The following is a 21,878-nucleotide window of genomic DNA, read 5'->3' as shown; positions in this document are numbered from 1 at the left end:
TAAAAGTGTGATCTGTGTCCCAGAGGAACCTAGTAGAGAGCTTTGCCTTTACACCTAAAAGCGTTCAGTTAAGGTCATTTGATTTGTAATGTCAGGTTGGCACCGGGCCTATTGCAGAAGTTCAGGGCAGCCAGGCTTCAAGAAGATGACCAACTACTAGGACAGCCTCCCTGTGGGTGGCCTGCAGTCTGTTCTGCTCCCCCTGGTCCCATGCCAGCTGCCATGCTCTATAGAACGTGTCTCCCATGCTGCCCGAGGAGGGCCTGCAGAGAGTTGAGTGGTCAGGCTGCTGAGTCAATTGCCCTGGGTACTCATTAGATACATCCTCCCCAGCCTCACCCCCAGACCTACTGAATCAGTCTGGGGGTAAACCAGGGACCCTGTAATCTTAATGGGAGATCTCAGACATTTGAGATCGGGTGAGATAGACTCCTGACATAAATTTCAAACCAGTGGACTTCAGTCCTGGGTGTGAATTATAATCACCTGGGGGCTTTTAAAAGCTACTAAAGTCTGGATCTCACTTGGGGAAAAGGCAGGCCTGCTGAGCTTCAGCATGTTCCAGATGTGTTTTCTGGTGTGTTCTAGACATGTTGCGTAAGAGTTACACTTCATTGCGTGTGCACATTCGGGGTCCTGCTCAGCTGCAGTGGCCAGGCCTGGCTGCTAGAAGCAGACCTACAAAAACCTCCCTTCACCAGTTAACTGCTGTGGCCTCTGACCTGAGGACTTTGTCATACAAAGGAGGAACCAGATGGGTGTTCTGTCACCTGGCCAGGGAGCTAACTGGCTGTATTTTGAGGATCAGTGGCCCTGCCAGTGTTGATCTGGAGATCCTGATAATGGTTTAACTCCTCTTAGCAAGACAGGCACAGGCCCAGCCCCTCATCCGTGAGTGGCTGCAGCTGGACTGCGTGGCCTGGCCTCTTCCAGCAGTCCCTGAGTGTAGAGGGGCTACCCTCCTGGTGTCTGTCTGGACACAGAAGGGAACACATCAGTGGTGTCTCCCTGCTGTTCCCTGGAGGGAATATGACGTCAGGATTTTTTTTTTTTTTAACGATGAGAATAGCTGAACCCATTGCTGCTTGAGGTTCAATAGTCATGTTCACCTTAGCCTTGGCTCTAGAGACTGGAGTGGCTCCAGCAAGGTGGTGGACGAAGGAACCGAACTCCTCTTGCTTCAAACACCTGCCCATAATAAATAGCACAGCAAAAGGTTAAATAGGTGGGCCGGGCATTGGTGGCTCACGCCTGTAATCCCAGCACTTTGGGAGGCTGAGGTGGGTGGATCACCTGAGGTCAGGAGTTTGAGACCAGCCTGGCCAACATGGTGAGACCCCATCTCTACTAAAAATACAAAAATTAGCCGGGTGTGGTGGCCCGTGCCTGTAATCCCATTACTCCGGAGGCTGAGGCAGGAGAATCACTTGAACCTGGGAGGCAGAGGTTGCAGAGGTTGCAGTGAGCTGAGATTGCACTCCAGCCTGGGCGACAAGAGTGAAACTCTATCTCAAAAAAAAAAAAAAAAAAAAGTTAAATAGATGATCACCTCCTGGGAAAGGAGAATGACCTCTTTTGGGAACAAAGAAAGTGACCATGGAGGCCCCGGAGCTCCCTTAGAGAAATTAAACGGGCAGGGGCTGACGTGCAATTGGATTTGGAGGGAGAGGTTAATCTAACCAGGGGAGTAGTTGGGACCAAAACCCTGGCATAAAGCTAGGGGCCCCAGTGACACGGGAACTGGACAAAAATCTCATTGGCACAGTGGGGAAGATAAGGGTTTTAATCCTTCTGGATTCTTAAAAACCTTCACCTAAATTTGTGGTCTAGGAACTACTCGAAGATAAATTAATCCCCAGTATTGATCCCTAGCCTGGTCGCACAGGATTCCCACAGGTGGGGTTCACAATCCTAAATTAGAAACTCAGACAACACAACAGATAAAAGGAAAAAACACTGTATGGTGAAGAAATAGATTTTCGGAATCAGGTAGAATGGGATACAGCATAACTACTAGAGTTCAGGCTCTTAGAGCTATTTCAACACAGCTTAGTAAGATTAGACATAGCTGAAGAGTGGACTTGTGAGTTGGAAGGGATGTATCTAAGGGAATTATTCTAAAGAAGATGAAAGAAAGCATGGAGAGAGTAGACAGGGCAGTGTTTGAGGAGGTAAAGACTGGTGACTTTCCAGAATGGACTCATCTTTGAGATCAGGAAGTCCCCAAGGAATCACATGAGAAGCAAACATTCATTCCTAGTCTCATTTGAATGAAGCTGCAGAACATGAACAAAAAGAACAATCATTAAACGAATGTTTCAATGTAAGCCAAAAGATTATGAAATATCTTCAATGCTGAGGGAATCATTGGACGAAATTATTATTCAGAAAGAAGATACATTTTCATGCCAAGCTTTTACCATTCACATCCCCAAGCCAAAATAATCCTAGCGAATTGAGCCAAAAGAGGATGGTGATGAGCAGAGAAATGGGTTGGTCCACAGTGAATCAATAGATTCAAAAGGAAGCTGGGCATCATGGTGCATGCCTGTGATCCCAGTTACTCACGAGGCTGAGGTGGGAGGATCACTTGAGTCCAGCCTGATCAACAGTGAGACCGAACTCAAACAACAAATGGAACTAGAATAATGGATGCTGCAGAGGGATAAAGAATACTAAGGTCTTTGTACTATTAGGCCTTGGAGATATATGGTTTCAAGTTTAAGGGTGACCACTGGAGGCATAGCACCAGAAGATTTAACTTCAACTTCCAAAGTGGGGGCCCTGGTGGGGGAGGGGAGGGGCACGTGTGCGGGTGTGGGATATGTTGCGGGGGAGTTAAAGCTTGACGGGTTTAGTAGAAGGTGGAAAGGGTCTGGGGTGCAGCAGAGAACAAGTTATTGGAAAGCACAAAATAAGATGGTAGAAATAAAAGCACAGTAGATGTAAATAAACAGAGTTAAAACTGTTAAGGCTCAAATTCTAGCTATAAACGATTGCCAAACTAAACACTTAAGAGTGTAAACAATTACTATAGGAAAAAGACTTGAAAGCAAAAAGCCCATTAGAGATAGAAGTTATTGGCATAAAGAATGATTGTTCCTCTGGGAAAACACGATGGTGATAACTGCACCAAGCAACATGGTCTCTGCAGTGTTTGGATGTGACCTCTTCCCTGCCTCCCTAGGGACTGATGAGTCCTGGGCTCAGGCTCAGAGTGATGAAGCAGGTTATTGTCTTGGTGCTGCCATATTCTCTTAGTCATGTGTGTTTTTTTTTTATTCATTGTCCTCTGGCCCTACACACGGTCCCTGGGTTTGCTTTTATGCCAATTGCAGAGAATCTCCATGGCTCTACTGGCAATTGCTTGAGAGCTCACATTCCTACCGGATGTGAGAAGATGTTCCATCTTCCTGTGTCCGGGCAGCACCACCAAAGTGCAGGGCTGGGGCAAGCCTGGATGGGGTAGGGTGTGGTCAAATGACTGCTCACAAGTGAATGGTTTGGACAATGCAACGTGGCCACACTGGAATCTCAATAAAAGGCAGAGGGGTTGAGGCCCAGATGATACCAGGTGAAAAGACAGGTTTGCAGCACGTGCTGCGATAGAGATGCTGGGGCCTCCTAGTCTGGGGCAGGCTGAGCCTTCCTGGGTGTGGGTGGGCCTCCACTGTGCAGGGTGCTGTCCTTCCAAGCTTTGGCAAGATGGAATCTGTGTTGGGTGTGGGTGTGGCCTTGAAAAGGCACGCTCTCACCTAGAGGCCACTGCTTGACCCCCTGTTGCCCTTTATCAGAGGTGCCGGTGGCTAGGTGTGGTGGCTAGTGCCTGTAATGTCAACACTGCGAGGCCAAGGGGGAAATCCCTGGCTTGAGGCCAGGATTTCAAGACCAGCCTAGGCAACATAAGGAGACCCTATCTCTATAGAAAAATTTTTAAAAATTAGCCATGTGTGGTGGCATGCATCTACAGTCCCGGCTACTCAAGAGGCTGAGGCAGGAGGATCACTGGAACCCAGGAGGTTGAGGCTGCAGTGAGCCATGCTTGCACCACTGCACTCTAGCCTGGGCAACAGAGCAAGACCCACTCTTAAAAACAAATACCCTGGCCATAGCCCCTGGGAGTCTAGTCTCCATACAACCAGGACCCCATGAGCCACACTTTAAGGCTTTTACTTTGGGGGTGGGGGGGCGCAGAAGGGAGGCCAAAGGTTGGAGCTGTTGAATCCATGAGGGTAGACCTGTCCAACTGAGGAAAGGAGAGCTGATCTACAGAGAGGCTGAAGCCTCATGACATTCATTTTCTGAGTCCAGCGAATTCTGAAGTCCACGTCCCAAATGTTTCATAGAAGTAAGTCAATACATTCCTGATAGGATAAGGTTGATTTTCCTGCCACGTGCAGTCAGTTCCACCCCAACAGAATTCACTTGATCTGCACAGCCACCATGGGGCAGAGATGATTGCCCCCATTTTACAGATATGGCCGGGAGGCTCAGGGAGGCCATGTTCCTCACAGAGGACTGGCCTGCACAAAAACCAGTGGGTGACCAGAACTTGCACCTGTCTACATTCGTCCCCTCACTGCATGTGCCCCTCTTGATGGGAGAGCAGGCACCTGCCAGCCCCATGCTGGTCCGCCCAGGAATGGCTCCCGAAACCACCAGCTGGCCAGTGAGTCATGTGGAAGGGTTTGGTCAAGCCTACCCTCGTCCTGCCTTTCCTCCCTGGTCACTGCACTGTGGTAGCAGGGGAGGGTGACCTCTGCTTTGCCCCTTGTCACCTGGGGCAAAGGGTGGGATCCCGTCCAGATAGGACCAGGGGCTCTCTTACTGTCTGCACTTCACGAGTGGGGGCCACTTTCAGTTTGCTTCTACCTGGGACGCTCTGGGTACCATGCTAGAAAAGTAGCTTATGGCCACAAAATCTAGGGACGGGTACTCACATGCCCAAATGGAGCCTCATGCTTAGGAATGGGGTGAGTGGGAAGCAGTAGCTTCCCTTGGAGGTGGAAAACGGGGAGGTTTCAGTTTCCAGAAAGCCCTGGGGCAGCAGCTGCCGTGGTGAGGAGTCTTCCCTCTCCTCTACTTCAGGGGGGTCTAGCCTCTCCTCCAGAAGGGGTGCCAGGACGAGATGAGAAGGAATTTGCTTTGGAAGGCTGGGAACAGGTCCTGCCGCTGCTCTGGCCTTCCTCTGGACTGATGCGGGTCCCAGTGTTACTGAAGGGCACTTCCAGGTCCTGTTAGTGCAGGGGCCGCTGCAGCAAAGGGCTGACTTTAGGCTCCCTCTTAGTTTTGTTTTGTTTTTGAGATGGAGTCTTGCTGCGACGCCCAGGCTGGAGTGCAGTGATGTGATCTTGGCTCACTGCAACCTGTGCCTCCCAGGTTCAAGTGATTTTCATGCCTCAGCCTCCTGAGCACCTGGGATTACAGGCTCCTGCCATCATGCCCGACTAATTTTTTTTTTTTTTTTTTTTTTTTTTTTGAGATGGAGTTTCTCCCTTGTTGCCCAGGCTGGAGTGCAATGGCGCAATCTCAGCTCACAGTAATCTCTGCCTCCCGGGTTCAAGCGATTCTCCTGCCTCAGCCTCCTGAGTAGCTGGGATTATGGGCACGTGCCACCATGCCTGGTTAATTTTGTATTTTTAGTGGAGACGGGGTTTCTGCATGTTGGTCAGGCTGGTCTCAAACTCCTGACCTCAGGTGATCCGCCTGCCTCGGCCTCCCAAAGTGCTGGGATTACAAGCATTAGCCACTGTGCCGGGCCAATTTTTGTATTTTTTATTAGAGGCCGGATTTCACCATGTTGGTTGGGCTGGTCTCGAACTCCTGACCTCAAGTGATCTGCCTGTATCGGCCTCGCAAAGTGTTGGGATTACAGGTGTGAGCCACTGCACCCTGCCTGTCACCTCCCTTTTGAAAAACTGACTACGCTTGGAGCCAGTTCTCACTGCTTATGAAACGGTTGGGGACATCACATCACTGCTCTCAGCCTCAGTTTCCACATCGTGAACTAGGATTTGTAATCCAGGCCCAACAGGCTTGTGAGAATTTAGATGAGTGAAGCGCCTGGCATGCTTTCATAAGCAACTTTTTCACTTGCCATTCAGTTTGCCCATCTAAAGGGTGTGGCTCTTGGCCGGGCGTGGTGGCTCACGCCCGTAATCCCAACACTTTGGGACGCCAAGGCGGGCGGATCATTTGAGGTCAGGAGTTTGAGACCAGCCTGGCCAACATGGTGAAACCCCGTCTCTACTAAGAATACAAAAATTAGCCGGACGTGGTGGTGGGCGCCTGTAATCCCAGCTACTTGGGAGACTGAGGCAGGAGAATTGCTTGAGCCTGGGAGGTGGCGGTTGTAGCGAGTAGAGATTTCACCATTGCACTCCAGCCTGGGTGACAGAGCGAGACTCTGACTCAAAAAAAATAAAGGGTACAGTTCAGTGGTCTAGTATATTCACAGGTACGGGCAGTCATCCCCACAGTTGAACATCTTGCCCACCCCAAAAAGAAAGCTCATGTCCCTTAGTCACTCCCTGTCTCCCGTCTGCCGCCTCAGCCCTGGGCAGCCACTGAGCTACTTTCTCTGGTTTGATCTGGCACTTCTAAAGTAGAAGTTATTATTGGCAAAGGCACTGGCTCTTATTTCTAAGAGATCATTAGAATGCCAGGGGCAGCAGAGGATGGGTCTGCCTTGCAGAGAGAAGTTTGATTTACATTTCAGAAGGATCTTTCCTGGCATTTTAGGTCACTTGGCATTAAAAAGAGACTTGTGGGGCATTGTCTGGAAGGGGACTTTTACCACTGTGAGCTGGTGACAAGCTGACTAGAAGTGGGGGTGTCAAAGGCTGGAATCACCACCTTGCTGGGGGCAGATGAAGGGACAGTTAGTGGATTTGGGGTCTGCTCTTTCCCATCTCTGGTGACCCTTCCCCTCCATCAGGAAAATGGGGTACTGGGCCATCTCTGTGGTCCCAGCCTTCGGTTTTGCTCTGTTCGGGGAGTTTCAGAGAGCTGGACTGTTCCAGGCCCCTTGGGAATTGGAAGCAAGTCCTAGAACTTTCTGGAACACAGAGAGTGGTCTGTTGGGCCTTCCTTTGCTTCCTCAGTTCCCACCCTCCTCCTTCACTCCTTTCTAGGACTTTCCTTCCTCCACCCCTGGATCCTCCAATGTTAATGGAGCAGGGGGCAGGAAATAGCCTGTGGGCAGGATCTGGTTCACTGCCTGGTTTTATACATACCAGGAGCTAGGAATGTGTTTTAAAAATCAAAAGAATGGCTGGGCGCGGTGGCTCATGCCTGTAATCCCAGCACTTTGGGAGGCTGAGGCGGGCGGATCAAGAGGTCAGGAGATTGAGACCATCCTGGCTAACACGGAGAAAGCCCGTCTCTACTAAAAATACAAAAATTAGCTGGGCGTGGTGGTGGGCACCTGTAGTCCCAGCTACTTGGGAGGCTGAGGCAGGAGAGTGGCGTGAACCTGGGAGGCGGAGCTTGCAGTGAGCTGAGATCGCGCCACTGCACTCCAGCCTGGGCGACAGAGCGAGACTCTGTCTCTAAAAAAGAAAAGAAAAAAAAATCAAAAGAACATTTCGTGTTGCATGAAGATTCTATGAAATTCAAATTTCAGGGCCCATAAATAGCTTCACTGGGGCGCAGCCACACTTGTTTGTTTACGTATGGTCTGTGGCTGCCTTCACCATGGATAAGAGACTAGAATAGCTGCTGTGGTCTGTATTTTCTCTCTTTACAGAAAATGCTTGATGAGCTCTGAGTAAGGCCTGACCTTGTTCCTGAGGGCTCCGTGGTGGACCTGATGGGAAAGTAGTGGATGGCATTGGTGGTGGCTGAGCCAGCGGGGTGCCTGCTCAGAGAGCCGGTTATTAATGGAGTGCTAACCAGTCACTCTAGATGAGAAATACGCAGATCACATTTAAACACAAGGAAAGCTGTTTACAGGAAAATGATAAAATAGCAGAATGTAAAATTATGGGTATACTGTGCTTACGCTGTCATAAAAATGTGTACGTGTGGATAGAGAGGAAGGTGTCCCACGTGGAGAAATGAAAAGGTGCCTTAGGGGGCGGGTTGGAGTAAGAACAGTTTTTCTTTCTATTCTATTTTTCTGTTTAAATTTTCCTATAATGTTATTATAATAAGTGTTGATGAGCATTCGCAGCCACTAGGGGAAGCAGCTACCCAGGCAGAAGGCTGTTCCGGGTCTCAGGTGGGCTTTAGGGAAAGGGACCCTGAGCTCTGAACCAGGGTTAGGAGGAGGTGCCCCGGGCATGTGGAGGCTGGCGGCCCTCGCTTCTGTGAGCCGGCGGCTGGGGCTGCATCTCGCCCACGTCGCTGTCATGTGCGGGGCCCGTGTTATGAGTTGTGTGTCTGCTCACTATTGTGCTGTAGCCTCTGGAAGTTGCTTAGGAGCTTGGGATTTCATGGAGAGGTGGGAGTTAGTTGCTTCTGTCCAAAGGGGTCGGCCAGTGGGGGCCATTCTGAGTTCAGAAACATCTGGCTTGGAGCCCAGTGGACCCAGCCAGGCCCAGCTCTGCTGTTGACCAGTTGTGTGCTCTGGTCAACACAACTTAACTTGGGTTAAGTCTGTGGGTGGCAAAACTGGCACCTTCCATCCCATCTTCCCTCCATCCCCTCCCCCCACCCCTGTGTCTCACTCCGAGCCTTAGGGAGTTGGTGCCACCTAGCTACGCTCACTGACACGCATCTCGTGCTGTGCTAGGATGTTTTCCCCATGTTAGTGTGCCCTCTCCAGGGAGACTGCCAGCCCTCGTGGGTGTGCATCTTCTGCTTCTGCATCCTCGGTCACTGCCAGCAGAGGCCTGGGCACATGGTGGTGGACAGTGGCTATTATCTGTGGTTGTGCTGGAATGGAGGAGGCCTGGTGTCTGGTCTTGGAGTCAAGAGTGCATGTGCTTAAGGGTTCCAAGATCACACGGAGGAGGGCGTGATTAGCTCTTGGAAGCGGGGAGGCAGGAAGGAGGGCAAGAGACCTTGATCTGTTCTTGGGAAGGAAAGAGCAGGTGAGGGTGGGCTACTGTTCCAAGCACGGGAAACAGAACACCAGGAGGTGGCCATGGCCCTGGGGCTGGGGCTGGGAGGCGGTTGCTCCAGCATGCAGTCACCGAGCCCTCCTGTATGCACTGCTGCAGGTGCTGGGAGACTGTGAAGTGCAAAGCAGATGGAGTCCAGGCCCTCAGGGAGACAGCACGCCAGTGGGGGAGACGGAGACCAATCACCCACCCAGTGTGCGGTAAGTCAGACGGTGACAAGCTCTGAAGACAAGGAAAGCAGGGAGGAAGGGGCAGGCTATGCCCCTTGCTCTTTCATGTGGGGAGACAGAGGGAGCCAGAGGATGTGGGGATCGACCACGTGGTTAGGGGAGGAAAGCATGTTTCAGGCAGAGGGTGGGCAAGCGCAAAGGCCCTGTGGCAGGCGCGTCTGTGAGTGGTCAGAGCAGAGTGAGGGGTGGGAGATGGGGCCGGGTCAATGGGGTGGGGTGTGCACATGGCAGGTCTGCAGACCCAGGTAAAGAGTCTGGATTTCATTTCTAAGGGGATGAGAAGCTCGGGAAGGTCTGACCAGCCTTACGTCTTGAGAGGGAACCCCCTGCTTCTGTGTGTCAGGTGTTACTCGGGGTGCGCCAGTGGAAGCGGGAGGCAGTTGCAGCTTTCAGGTGAGAAATGATGGCAACTCGCACGCTCGCACGGTGGGGGAAGAGGGGCCACCGTGGAGGTGGCTTGCGGGGCCTGTCACCTGCTGTTCCCTAGCTCAGTGAACAGGGCCCCCACGCACACCTGCCAGGTCGGAAATCAGGTACTGCCAGCCTCTGCCGTTCTACGTGTGGCCAGGCGGGGGCGCCTTCACCCTCCCATGTCCCTTGCCCCATGCCCCAGACAGCGTGGTCCTGCGAGCCCCCTCCCATTCCAGTGCTCAGCATAGCCATATCCCTCTGGGGCTCAGGCCCCCACCATGGCCAGACCCACCACCCCACCTTTACCCTCCCCCAGTCCATTGCACACATAGCATCTGGAATGGTCTCGGGCAGCACCTCGGATGATGTGGCTGTGTTGCATGAGCCCCTCCCCTCACCGCAGCTCTCGGCCCTGCCTGAGCCCAGGTGCCTGCGGGCTCCCCACTCACCCCTGCCTTGAACCTTCCTGAGTCTGAGCTGCTTTTTTTTTTCTTTTTTTTCTTTCTGTTTTGAGACAGAGTCTCGCTCTGTCGTCCAGGCTGGAATGCAGTGGCGCGATCTCGACTCACTGCAAGCTCTGCCTCCTGGGTTCATGCCATTCTCCTGCCTCAGCCTCCCGAGTAGCTGGGACTACAGGCGCCCACCACCTTGCCCGGCTAATTTTTTGTATTTTTAGTAGAGACAGGGTTTCACCGTGTTAGCCAGGATGGTCTCGATCTCCTGACCTCGTGATCCGCCTGCCTTGGCCTCCCAAAGGGCCGGGATTACAGGTGTGAGCCACCGTGCCTGGTCGGAGCCTGAGCTTCTTAAACACCCATCCTCTAGCCTCCTGCCTTCACACAGGCTGTTCCCTTAGCCTGGACTTTGTCCCCACCCACCCGCTCCTGATCCTTCAGGTCTCAACTTAGAGGTCACTTTCCCTTGGAACCTCCTCAGACCCAGTGAGGCCAGATTAGGGGCCTCCTCAGAGCCCTCATGGCCCCAAGTGTTTACCACTTCGCTTTTTCATACTATCCAAAGTGTACAGAATCGTACACTTTTCTGATGCCTTGTTCCAGCTGAGTGCCCTGAGGGCAGGGATGGGGTCCGTGTTCCCCGGTGTGCTCAGCCAGCACCTGGCCGGGCACTCTCAGTGTTGTTGAATGAATGAGCGAGTGAGTGACCTGCAGGGGAAGCTGCTGTGTCTGACACAGTAACGTGCAGGTTGCACTGGGAGGGCCTGGTTGAGATCATGACTGGAGCCCCTGGCCCCAGAGTGAGAGTCATCAGTGGGGCTCGCTACCTCTGCACATTTTTTTTTTTTTTTTGAGACGGGAGTCTTGGTCTGTCGCCAGGTGGTACAGTGGCACGATCTTGGCTCACTGTAACCTCCACCTCCTGGGTTCAAGCAATTCTCCTGCCTCAGCCTCTCGAGTAGCTGGGACTACAGGCGTGCACCACCGTGTCCAGCTAATTTTTGTGTTTTTAGTAGAGACGGGATTTCACCATGTTGGCCAGGATGGTCTCGATCTCTTGACCTTGTGATCCACTCACCTCGGCCTCCCAAAGTGCTGGGATTACAGGCGTGAGCCACCGTAACCGGCCCCTCTGCCCACTTTCTTCCCCTTCTTCCTCCTCTCCTGTCTCCACCAAGGCTGTCTCTGGAGTGGCTGTGGATGCTGACAGAATGCATGTCTGCTCTGCCGTCACTATTCACGCACAGCGCCTGTTGGGGACTCTCCTGTAACCCAAAGGGGTGGCGGAAGGATGGAGCTTCAGGCCTTGAGGGCCAGGAAATGAACGTGGAAGACTGAATCCTCAGGGGACCCCAGCTCTGGGCCGGGTCCGGGGCTCTGTTCTGAGGACTGGGAGTGGGAGGAGGTGGCAGCAGGAGCCGGAGTCTGAGGCATCTCCTCACACTCTTCCAAGGTCAGAGACGAGGTCTCAGATATGCTTGCTAATGCACGATTTATTTCTTTTTCAATTTCCTTTGGAACCTGTGCTGTGCAGATGTTCACATGATGTGGTGGGGAAGTGAATTTTATAAAACTCTTGGCAGAGTACCATTCGGCATCCCTGTGGTGCTAGAGATTTCTGGGGCCTCGGGGCTGTAGCACCAGCTGCAGACAGCTGCCTGCCTTCTTACAGTGCTCAGCTTTTGGGTCCAGCAGCTTTCTCAGTCCCGAACACATGTGTGACCTCACGATTCTGGCCCTTCCATGATCCGCAACAAAATGTTCTGGTGTGTAGGTGGAACTCCTATTTTTAATAGCCAAGTTGTTGAGAAATTGTAGGGCTTCTATTTCCTTTTGAACGGAAGGGCTCCAGAGATATTTATATCTTTGCTTCTACAGAATCTAGGAGGTCGTCTTCACCCAGGGAGGGTCAGCATGTGGAGAGGGTCACCTGGGAGAGGCCCCGGTGTCAGCCTGCACTTGCTGTCAGTAAATGGTATGACATTGAGCACCAAGGAGCTCAGCCAGCCCCTCGAGGGAAGTCCCAGCTGCCCCCTGGGGGAAGGGCGGGGAGGCATGAAAACAATGACCCCACCGGCTGGCGGGGGTGACCGTGTTATGCAAAGTGTACACCATGTAGCATGAGCACCGGGCCGGGAGCCCCCAAGGCTGCTGGGGAATCAGGGAGACACCAAAGAGGAGGTGGCCTTTCCCTTGAAGGGTGAAGGATCGGTAGGAGTCTGTGGGAGAGTGGAAGCTGCGGGAGGGGAAGGAGGGAGGGAAGGAGGCCCAGAGGAAGGAGGGAGGCTCTTGCATTCCAGGCAGGTATGGGAGCTCCTGGCAGAGTTTGCAGTACCCAGTGGCTCAGTGTGGTTGGAGTTGGCTGTGGGCCAGCTGGGTGGGTAGACAGGGGCCAGGTCTGGAGGGGTTTTTAGTGCTGTGCTGAGGGGTCTGAAGTCCATCCCGCAAGTTGTAACTGGGAAGTGTCACGGTGGTGGGTTAGAGCCACGTCATTCAAACTTTCTCAAATTCCCGTACATAGAGACCTAGTGTGCACACTCGCAGCCCAGGCTTGTGAGCTGCAGTCGCCCTTGCCATGTGCAGCTCGTTCTGGCGTGTTCTGTTCTGCTTCTATTCTGGCTCATTTGTTCTTTGAACAATGCTGTTTGCAATCCTCTACATTGGCTTCCTGTCTCCCTGAATATTTTTGATCTGCAGTTAGAACAACACTGGATTGGCAAGAGGGAGTCTGAGGTGGGAACCCAGGCAGAGGCTGCTGTCAGTCCAGCTAGGATGAGACGCGGGTGCCAGGCAGTGGGCCTGGGGCAGACCCCAGGGACTCCGCAGTGAAGACCCCACCTCAGTGGTCCTGGGCCCCAGGCCTCAAGAGACTTGGGGCAGCTCCCGAAGCAACAAGAGGGGTCCTGTCATCGTGAGGCGTGTTGAGGATCCAGAAGCTGTGGTTTCATAACTCAGTAACTGTGTGGTGTCTGAAAGCCATTTCATTAAATGTCACATGGAATCAAAATAGAAATTACATCTCTGGGACAAAGCCCATTGAGCCAGGAGCCAGGGATTCTGAATTGGAACCAGAATAGCCTCTGAAGCTGGGACTGTGGATCCAAGGCTGCCCCCACCCCCTGGGTCTCGCTCACATCTGAACTCCCCAGAGGGGGCAGGTGGTCCTGGAGCCTAGCCTACCTGCCGAGAGTCAGAGGTGGCTGCAGGGGAACCATGACAGCCCTCCTTCTCACACTCATCCTGGGCACCCTGCACCAGCAGAAGGGTTAACATGTACAGTCACCCATCCCTAGCCCCTTCTGGGAGGGAAGCATATCTTACGGATGGCGACCTTGAGGCTCAGGGAGGTTAAGGTGCCAGCCTGAGATCACACAGCCAGTGAGAGGCAGAGACAGGGCTTAAACTCCAAACGATGGCTCCAGAGCCCCCTCTCTTTTCCATGCCCTGGGCTGCCTCTTTCCCCAGTGCACCTTGCTTTTTGGAACCAGATGACCAACGTGGAGAGACATGAACTGATTCAATCAGAGTGTATGGGGAAGGGACTTAGAGACCCTGGCATTTTTAAAGCTCCCTGGTAATTCTCACATGCGGCTAGGGTGGGGCGCCTCTGCTCTGGGGAATAGGGAAGGGGTGTAAGTGGCCCTGTGTCTGCCCTCTGTCCCCACCTGCCACCTGCTGGTCCATCCATTCAGCCGTTGCACGGACAGGTTGCCTTCTGGGGGCTGCTAGCCCCCTTGCACTGGGCAGCGCTGTGTCCCCTCTGCCCCTCCCCCCAGCATATGCTCCTTGCTCTGCCCCTGCTGCAGGTGGGCCATGCTTGGAGGGGCGCAGGAGAGCTGAGATGGGTTGGAGATGGATCAGGCCTCGAGGGGGTGCCTGGTAAGCCCCGGGAAGGGTAGGGAGGAAGAGGAGGGAGAGGAGAGGGCAGTGCAAGGGCAGCGACCCCCAGCCTTGCCCCCGTTTTGAGCATGGGGAAAGTGTACACAGGTAGTGAGGAAATGCCTGCATTTGGGTGCGTGTTCATTTCTAATCCATTTTCACTTTTTGTGTTTTCTTTCTATCTACTTTTTAAAGGTTTGTTTCTTTTCTAACTTCCTGTTTTAGATGTATACTTTAATTTCTTTATTTATTTTTATTTTTTTTTGAGATGGAGTCTCGCTCTGTCGACAGGCTGGAGTGCAGTGGCATGATCTTGGCTCACTGCAACCTCTGCCTCCCAGGTTCAAGCGATTCTCCTGCCTCAGCCTCCTGAGTAACTGGGACTACAGGCGCGCACTACCACACCCAGCTAATTTTTGCATTTTTAGTAGACATGGGGTTTCACCTTGTTGGCCAGGATGGTCTTGATCTCTTGACCTCGTGATCCGCCCACCTCGGCCTCCCAAAGTGCTGGGATTACAGGCGTGAGCCACTGGGCTCGACTTAGTTTCTTTATTTGAAGATAAGGGTTTTTTTTATTCTGTTTTGTTTTTGAGACAGAATCTCACTCTGTTGCCCAGGCAGGAGTGCAGTGGCACAGTTGTAGCTCACTACAACCTCAACCTCTTAGGCTCAAGTGATCCTCCCACCTCATCTGAGTGGCAGGGACTACAGGCGTGCACTACCACACCCAGCTAATTTTTGTATTTTTTTTTGTAGAGATGGGGTTTCGCCCTGTTGCCCAGGCAACAAGCAAATCTGCCCACCTCAGCCTTCCAAAGTGCTGGGATTACAGGCATGAGCCACCACACCCGGCTAGAGATAAGTTTCTCAAACTCCTGGGCTTAAGCTATCCACCCACCTCGGCCTTCCAAAATGTTGAGACTACAGGTGTGAGCCTTTGCACTCGTCTTGAATTCCTTTTTCAACAGTATGTTTCCTACTAAAAACACTTATGAAAAGTGTGTATTTTCTCTTACCCCTTCTCCTTTTTTGCCATCTAATTTTAGATTATATTTCTTAGTGTTTGTCTTTAAAATGTATTTATACCTCTATGCTATCTTTTTCTTATTTTTGCCCCCTCCCCCATAAGAAAGATAAAGAAATCAGAGACTTAGACCGGGTGTGGTTGTTCCCGCCTGTAATCCCAGCACTTTGGGAGGCTGAGGCTGATGGATCACTTGAGGTCAGGAGTTTGAGACCAGCCTGGCCAACATGGTGAAACCCTGTCTCTACTAAAAATACAAAGTTAGCCAGGCGTGGTGGCAGGTGCCTGTAATCCCAGCTACTCCAGAGGCTGAGGCAGGAGAATCGCTTGAACCTGGGAAATGGAGGTTGCTGTGAGCCAAGATCATGCCACTGCACTCCAGCCTGGGCAACAGAGTGAGACTCTGACTCAAAAAAAAAAAAAAAAAAAAAGAAAAGAAATCAGATACTAACAACTCTCTCCTTCTTTCTTTCTTTTCTTCCCAATTTTTGTTTAATGTATCATTTCTAAATTCAGTGTTTATATTTATATATGTCCTTAATCCTCACTCACATTGGCCCTACAGGTAGATTCATTGCTCACTGTCAGTTCTCTTGCTGAAGTTTTCCTGTTTTTCTCTTGATTTGCTGAAATTCCTTCTCCAGTAGTTTAATCAAAAGGGACTAAATGAAAAAAAATCATTGAGTTATTCCAAGTTCAAAAAGGTTTCTAGTCTTTGTGTTTGATTGACAGCTTTCCAGGATATAAAATTCTTAGGCCACACTTTCTTTCCTTGAGAACTTCGCAGATGTCACTTCTGTCTTTAGAGCAAATGCCACTGTGGGAAAGTCTATTTTGTTACCCTTTATGAATTGATATTTTCACCTGACTGTCCAAAGTCTTTTCTATTTAGCTGTTTCCCCCTTTCTTCTATATTTTGTCTAGTTACTTTCATATAAATTACCTTGTTATTGACAGATTTTTGTCATTTTCCCCAAGACATGGTGTGCCCTTTCAGTTTGTAGATTTATCTTCTTTTATTTCAGAAAAATTTTCTTGAATTATATCTTTAAATATTTATGTTCCCTTATTTGAGTTCTCTATTCTGGGATATATGATGGGTCCTTTGTAGATCTTCCAAATCTGTAATTTTCTCTGTAATCTCTTTACACCGTTCATTTTCATTTCCTTTTGCTCACTTTCCTCAGTCTTGTTCTCAGTGTCTTGATTGCGTTTTGAGCAATATTTGATGCTCCTCTGCACAGCTTTCCATTTCGTCATGACTTTGAAGATGCGATGTTTTTCCTTCTTTCTCCAGTTCTGTCAGCTCCAGTTTCATGTTCCGCCTGAGCTCTCATATCTGTTTTGTGTGCTTGCTTTCTGGAGATGATTGCTGTGTTAATTTTTTTTTTTTTTTTTGAGATGGAGTCTTACTCTGTTGCTCAGGCTGGAGTGCAGTGGTGGGATCTCAGCTCGCTGCAACCTCTGCCTCCTGGGATCAAGCGATTCTCCTGCCTCAGCCTCCCAGGTAGCTGGGATTACAGGCTTGCGCCACCATGCCTGGCTAATTTTGGTATTTTTAGTAGAGATGGTGTTTTGCCCTGTTGGCTAGGCTGGTCTTGAACTCCTGGTCTCAGGTGATCTGCCCGCCTCAGCCTCCCAAAGTGCTGGGATTACAGGTGTGAGTCACTGCGCCCGGCCCTGCTTTATTAATTTTTGTTGTTGTTTAATTTGCAGCGAAAAGTTTGCTGGCAATTTTCATCTGTTCTATGACAACATTTTTACTAGCGAGTTTTCACTTGCCACTTGTTTTTCCTGTTCCTTTTCTCGTTTTTATTTTTTAATTCTTGCAGTGTCTTCCTGTAGATGCTGCGCTGTTTGCTTTTTTATTTCTCATCTTTGGGTAAGGTAAGTTTTTCTTCAACCATCTATTTTCCAGAGGTTTGTGTGGGAGAAGAAGCGAGGACTACACCCAGTGCCGTGTGCAGTTGTAGGGCTGCTCATGTGCAGTCTGGTGATTCCTCTTTTTGCCTGCAAGTATGGCTTGTCTGTGTGATTGTCTGTGTCTGATCTGCTGCTTCTGCTTCTTGGTTCCAAGCTTACCTATATCTCAAATGCCACTGTCATGAGATCACAGGCCCCACTCCTGCTCATGCAGATAAGGGATGTTGGTTGCTGGGCAGTGTGATCCCTTCTCACAGCTTCTTCCCAAACACCTGTGTGGTATTTCCTGCTCTGGGCAACCCTCTGACTCGTTTCTAGTTTGGGTTTCATCTCTCTTCTGTTTTCATTGGAAATGGAGCGTAGCTGGGCGCGGTGGCTCATGCCTGTAATCCCAGCACTTTTGGAGGATGAGGCGGGTGGATTGCTTGAGCCCAGAAGTTCGAGAGCAGTCTGGCCAACAAGGTGAAACCCCATCTCTACTAAAAACACAAAAATTAGCCGGGCGTGGTGGGGCAAGCCTGTAATCCCAGCACTTTGGGAGGTCGAGGCGGGTGGATCACGAGGTCAGGAGATGGAGACCATCCTGGCTAACACAGTGAAACCCCATCTCTACTAAAAATACAAAAAATTAGTCAGGCATGGTGGCAGGCGCCTGTAATCCCAGCTACTGGGGAGGCTGAGGCAGGAGAATCGCTTGAATCTGGGAGGTGGAAGTTGCAGTGAGCCGAGATCGTGCCACCGTACTCCAGCCTGGCGACGGAGCGAGACTCTGCCTCAAAAAAAAAAAAAAAAAAAAAAAAGATGGCGTTTGCATCCTGTTTCTCTTTCTCCTTGTTACTGTGGGACGATTTTTTTTTCGACTTTATTGGTGTATAATTGACATACAATAAACTGCGCCTATTGAATGTGTTATTAGTAAGTTCTGACATATGTATACACCTGTGCAACTGTCACAACCATCAGCCACTAGACATCCTGTCACCCTCCACAGCTTCCTCGTGCTGTTTCTTACCTCCACTCCCATTTTCAGACAAACTCTGACCTGCTTTCCGTCGCCAGAGTTTATATTTTCTAGAATTTTATGTAAATAGAATCCTACAGTGTGGTTTTTTTTTTTTTTGATGTGGTTTCTCTCACTTAGCATAATTTTTTTTTTCTTTTGAGAAAGAGTTTTGCTCTTGTTGCCTAGGCTGCAGTGCAATGGCGTGATCTCGACTCACTGCAACCTCCGCCTCCTGGGTTCAAGCGATTCTCCTGCCTCAGCCTCCCAAGTAGCTGGGATTACAGGTGCCCACTACCACGCCCGACTAATTTTTTGTATTTTTAGTAGAGATGGGTTTTACCATGTTGGCCAGGCTGGTCTCAAACTCCTGACCTCAGGTGATCCACCGGCCTCGGCCTCCCAAAGTGCTGGGATTACAGGCATGAGCCACCACGCCCGGCCTAGCATAATTATTTTGAAGTCCATCAGTTGTATATAACAGTGGTTCATTCCTTCTTATTGCTGTGTTGCATTTCATTGTATGGCTATGCCATATTTATTCATCCGTTCACCTGGTGATGGACATTGGGGCTGTTTCTAGCTTTTGGCTGTGATGAATCAAGTTGCTGCCAGTCTCCATGTAGTTTTTTTTTTTTAGACTGAGTCTTGCTCTGTCGCCCAGGCTGGAGTGCAGTGGGGCGATCTCAGCTCACTACAACCTCTGCCTCCCAGGTTCAAGCGATTCTCCTGCTTCAGCCTCCCGAGTAGCTGGGACTACAGGTGCCCGCCACCATGCCCAGCTAATTTTTTTTTGTATTTGTAGTAGAGATGGGGTTTCACTATGTTGGCCAGGCTGGTCTTGAACTCCTGACCTCGTGATCTGCTTGCCTCGGCCTCCGAAAGTGCTGGGATCACAGGCGTGAGCCACCACACCTGGCCACATTCCTGTTGAGGAGGTGCATAGGAGCAGAATGACTGGGACATAGTAGGTTTCACTTTTTAAGAAGTGACCCAACTGCTCTTCAAAGTGACCATACCGCGTTACATGCCTCTGAGCACATGAGAGCAACACAAGAGTCCCAGTTGCTTCATACCCTTGCCAACACTTGGCATGGCCAATCTTTTACATTTTAGCCCTCCGAGTGGGTGTCTAGTGTATCTCCTTGTGGTTTTCAGGTACATTTCACCAATAACAAATGGCATGAGCCTTTTTAAATGTACTTATTTTTTATATGTACACCATCTTTGGTGAATTGTTCAAATCCTTTGCCCATTTATTTTTATTTTTTATTTTTTTGAGGCAGTGTCTCGCTCTGTCACCCAGGTTGGAGTGCAGTGGCCTGATCTCAGCTCACTGCAAGCTCCGCCTCCCAGGTTCACGCCATTCTCCTGCCTCAGCCTCCCAAGTAGCTGGGACTACAGGCGCCCACCACCACGCCCAGCTAATTTTTTGTATTTTTAGTAGAGACGAGGTTTCACTGTGTTAGCCAGGATGGTCTCGATCTCCTGACCTCGTGATCCGCCCGCCTCCGCCTCCCAAAGTGCTGGGATTACAGGCGTGAGCCACCGCGCCCAGCCCCTTTGCCCATTTAAAAATATCGAGTTGTGTTATATATTAGATTTAACAGCTCTTTATTCTAGTTACACGTCTTTTATCAGATATATGACTTGTAAATATTTTCTCTAGTCTGTGCCCTTCTTTTTCATTTTATTCAATGTCTTTTGAAAAGTAAAAGACTTTTAATTTTGGTGAAGTCCAATTTACTGTTGCTTTTTTTTTCTTTTATAGTTTATGTTTTCTGTGTACTATTTTTTTTTAAATTTTTTATTTTTTGAGATGGAGTCTCGCTCTATCACCCAGGCCGGAGTGCAGTGGTGTGATCTTGGCTCATTGCAGCTTCGGCCTCCTGGGCTCAAGCAGTTCTCCTGCCGCCTCAGCCTCCCAAGTAGCTGGGATTACAGGCGCCCGCAAGCACGTGTGGTTAATTTTTGCATTTTTAGTAGAGACGCGGTTTCACCATGTTGGCCAGGCTGGTCTCGAACTCTTCACCTCAGGTGATTCGCCTGCCTCGGCCTCCCAAAGTGCTAGGATTATAGGCAAGAGCCACCACACCTGGCCCCTGTGTACTATTCTTAAGAAATCTCCCTGTGGTGAAAAGGGAACTCTTGGACATGGTTGGTGGAGGTGTCAATTGGTACAGCCATTATAGAAAGCAGTGTGGAAGTTTCTAAATAAATAAAAAATAGAACTACCATATGACTGACCAAAGGAAGTTATATCACCACCTTGTAAAGATAGCTGCACTCCTGTGTTAATTGCAGCATTATTCACATTAGCCACGATATGGAAACAACCTAGGTGTTGATGAATGAAGGGATCAAAGGGCTGGGTGCGGTGGCTCATGCCTGTAATCCCAGCACTTTGGGAGGCCAAAGTAGGTGAATCATTTGAGGTCAGGAGTTTGAGACCAGCCTAGCCAGCATTGTGAAATCCTCTCTCTACTAAAAAAACAAAAATTAGCTGAGTGTGCTGGCACGCACCTGTAGTCCCAGCTACTTGGGAGGCTGAGGAAGGAGAATCACTTGAATCTAGGAGGCGGAGGTTACAGTGAGCCAAGATTGTGCCACTGCACTCCAGCCTGGGTGACAGAGTGAGGCCCTGTCTCCAAAAAAAGATCTTTTTCGACTCTACGATACAAAGATGTTTTCTTCTAGGTACTTCATAGTTTTTACATTTAGGTCTATGCTGCCTTGTTAGTTAATTTTTGTGTATGGTATGAGGTTGGAGATTGGGGTTTATTTTTCTGTTCTCTTTTAGCCGGTTTCTGGGAGGAGAGAGAGGACCCACCAGCTCCTCTGCTGTGTCAGGCTATTATACAAGGCCCCATAGGCTGAGGTTTCTGTTGTTTTCTTCTCTAGGAAAAAAAGAGGAAAAGCCATCAGCAATACCAAGGGAAACAGTAAGCTAAGATTGGCATAGTTCTCAGCAAGACTCACAGCGATTCTATGCTCCCTCCCTCACCCCTTGCCTACCTTTAATCCAAAAATGATTTTACCAGAAAGTCCAACAAATAAGACAAGATCCAAAAGCACTGAGAACTTTTTCTTGCTGCCAAGTATAAAACACAGACCGGTATAGTGGCTTAAAAAAGCAAATTCCCAGGAAAATTTATAGAGATGGAAAATAGGACAGTAGAATAGCAGGGACTGGGGAGGGGAGAAGGGAGAGGTGCTGTTGAACAGGTAGAGTTTCTGTTTGGGCTGATGGAAAAGTTCTGGAAAAAAGAAAGTGTTGATGGTTGCACAACATTGTGAATATTCATAATACCATTGAATGGCACACTTAAAAATGGTTAAAACAGTACATTGGGTTACCTATGTTTTACCACAATTAAAGAGTATTTTTTAAAAAGCATATTCCCTCTGGGGTTAGTTAGCTGTAGTCAACACCTAAGTTCCCCAGTGATGAACTGAAGTATGGACCATCAGCATAAATGTGAATTAAAATTAAATATTGCCAGGCAGGGTGGGCGTGGTGGCTCACGCCTGTAATTCCAGCACTTTGGGAGGCCTAGGCGGGCAGATCGCTTGAGGTCAGGAGTTCTAGACCAGCCTGGCCAACATAGCAAGACCTCACCTCTACTAAAAAAAATACAAAAATTAGCTGGGTGTGGTGGCGCACACCTGTAGTCCCACTACTTGGGAGGCTGAGGCAGGAGAATTGCTTGAACCTGGTGGGTGGTTGGGTGGAGGGTGGGCGCACATAGGTTGCAGTGAGCCAAGATGGCATCATTGCACTCCAGCCTGGGTGACAGAGCGAGACTCCATCTCAAAAAAAAAAAAAAAAATTACCAGGCAATATGAGGTTGCATGGTTAATATCCTAACAGTCACAAAGCAAGCAAGT

General features: G+C 49.9%; 1 protein-coding gene across 13 annotated transcripts in view; it reads left to right on the top strand.

The window, feature by feature from the left end:
- Nucleotides 1-21,878, top strand: part of RRM2 (ribonucleotide reductase regulatory subunit M2) — a 56,251-nt gene that overhangs the window by 11,203 nt on the left and 23,170 nt on the right. For 3 of the 13 annotated variants that reach the window (XR_010136369.1, XR_010136368.1, XR_010136367.1), the window contains exons 10-11: nt 9,165-9,265; nt 9,568-9,688. Coding sequence is in view for 10 of the 13 variants with exons in the window: in XM_054547756.2 (XP_054403731.1) it covers nt 9,165-9,265; nt 9,639-9,688; nt 12,040-12,251 (363 nt within the window). In the remaining 3 variants the exon portion in view is untranslated. Of the gene's footprint in view, nt 1-9,164; nt 9,266-9,567; nt 9,697-11,339; nt 11,384-12,039; nt 21,838-21,878 lie in introns of those variants that run through there. The other 10 variants (XM_054547764.2, XM_054547760.2, XM_054547763.2 and 7 more) reach the window with 7 other exon arrangements.

Source organism: Pongo abelii, chromosome 12 (assembly GCF_028885655.2).
Source record: "Pongo abelii isolate AG06213 chromosome 12, NHGRI_mPonAbe1-v2.0_pri, whole genome shotgun sequence".
Taxonomy (NCBI): domain Eukaryota; kingdom Metazoa; phylum Chordata; class Mammalia; order Primates; family Hominidae; genus Pongo; species Pongo abelii.
The sequence above is the reverse complement of the archived record's forward strand: the minus strand, read 5'-3'. Positions and strand labels throughout refer to the sequence as shown.